The sequence below is a fragment of the Aptenodytes forsteri genome, unplaced genomic scaffold, assembly GCF_000699145.1.
Source record: "Aptenodytes forsteri isolate BGI_AS27 unplaced genomic scaffold, ASM69914v1 Scaffold156, whole genome shotgun sequence".
In the NCBI taxonomy this organism is placed as follows: Eukaryota; Metazoa; Chordata; class Aves; order Sphenisciformes; family Spheniscidae; genus Aptenodytes; species Aptenodytes forsteri.
This window is the reverse complement of record NW_008794166.1, coordinates 482,189-482,596: the sequence shown is the minus strand read 5'-3', so window position 1 is coordinate 482,596 and position 408 is coordinate 482,189. Positions and strand designations below refer to the sequence as shown.

Below are 408 nucleotides of genomic sequence, written 5' to 3'. Positions count from 1 at the left end.
GCCCCGGGGTGATGGGGAGCGGGAAGGACCCACTGGGAGCACCCAGGATCAGCCCCCGGGGTGATGGGGAGTGGGAAGGACCCATTGGGAGCACCCAGGATCAGCCCCCGGGGTGACAGGGAGTGGGAAGGACCTGCCAGGAGCACCTGTGACCATCGGGAGGGACCCGATGGGAGCCCCTAAGACCGGTCCCCGGGGTGGTGGGGAGCATCAGGGACCTGCTGGGACCCCGGCAGCGCCACCCACCCCTGTGCACCTGCCCAGCTGGCTCTCACCCACCCAGGTACTCGGGGGTGCCGCAGGGCTCCTTGATGAGCCCATTCTCCAGCTTGGCCAGGTGGAAGTCGCTGATGACAATCTTGGAGTTCTTCAAGCGGTTATAGTACACCAGATTCTCCAGCTCACAAG

General features: G+C 65.7%; 1 protein-coding gene across 1 annotated transcript in view; it reads right to left on the bottom strand.

Annotated features, from left to right (window-relative positions):
- Positions 1–408, bottom strand: part of CAMKV (CaM kinase like vesicle associated) — a gene marked incomplete at its 3' end in the record, with an annotated part of 2,738 nt that overhangs the window by 591 nt on the left and 1,739 nt on the right. Inside the window, 1 exon segment of the mRNA XM_019472529.1 lies at positions 280–408. This exon segment is cut by the window's right edge and continues 242 nt beyond it. Within this exon segment, the coding sequence (XP_019328074.1) occupies positions 280–408 (129 nt within the window).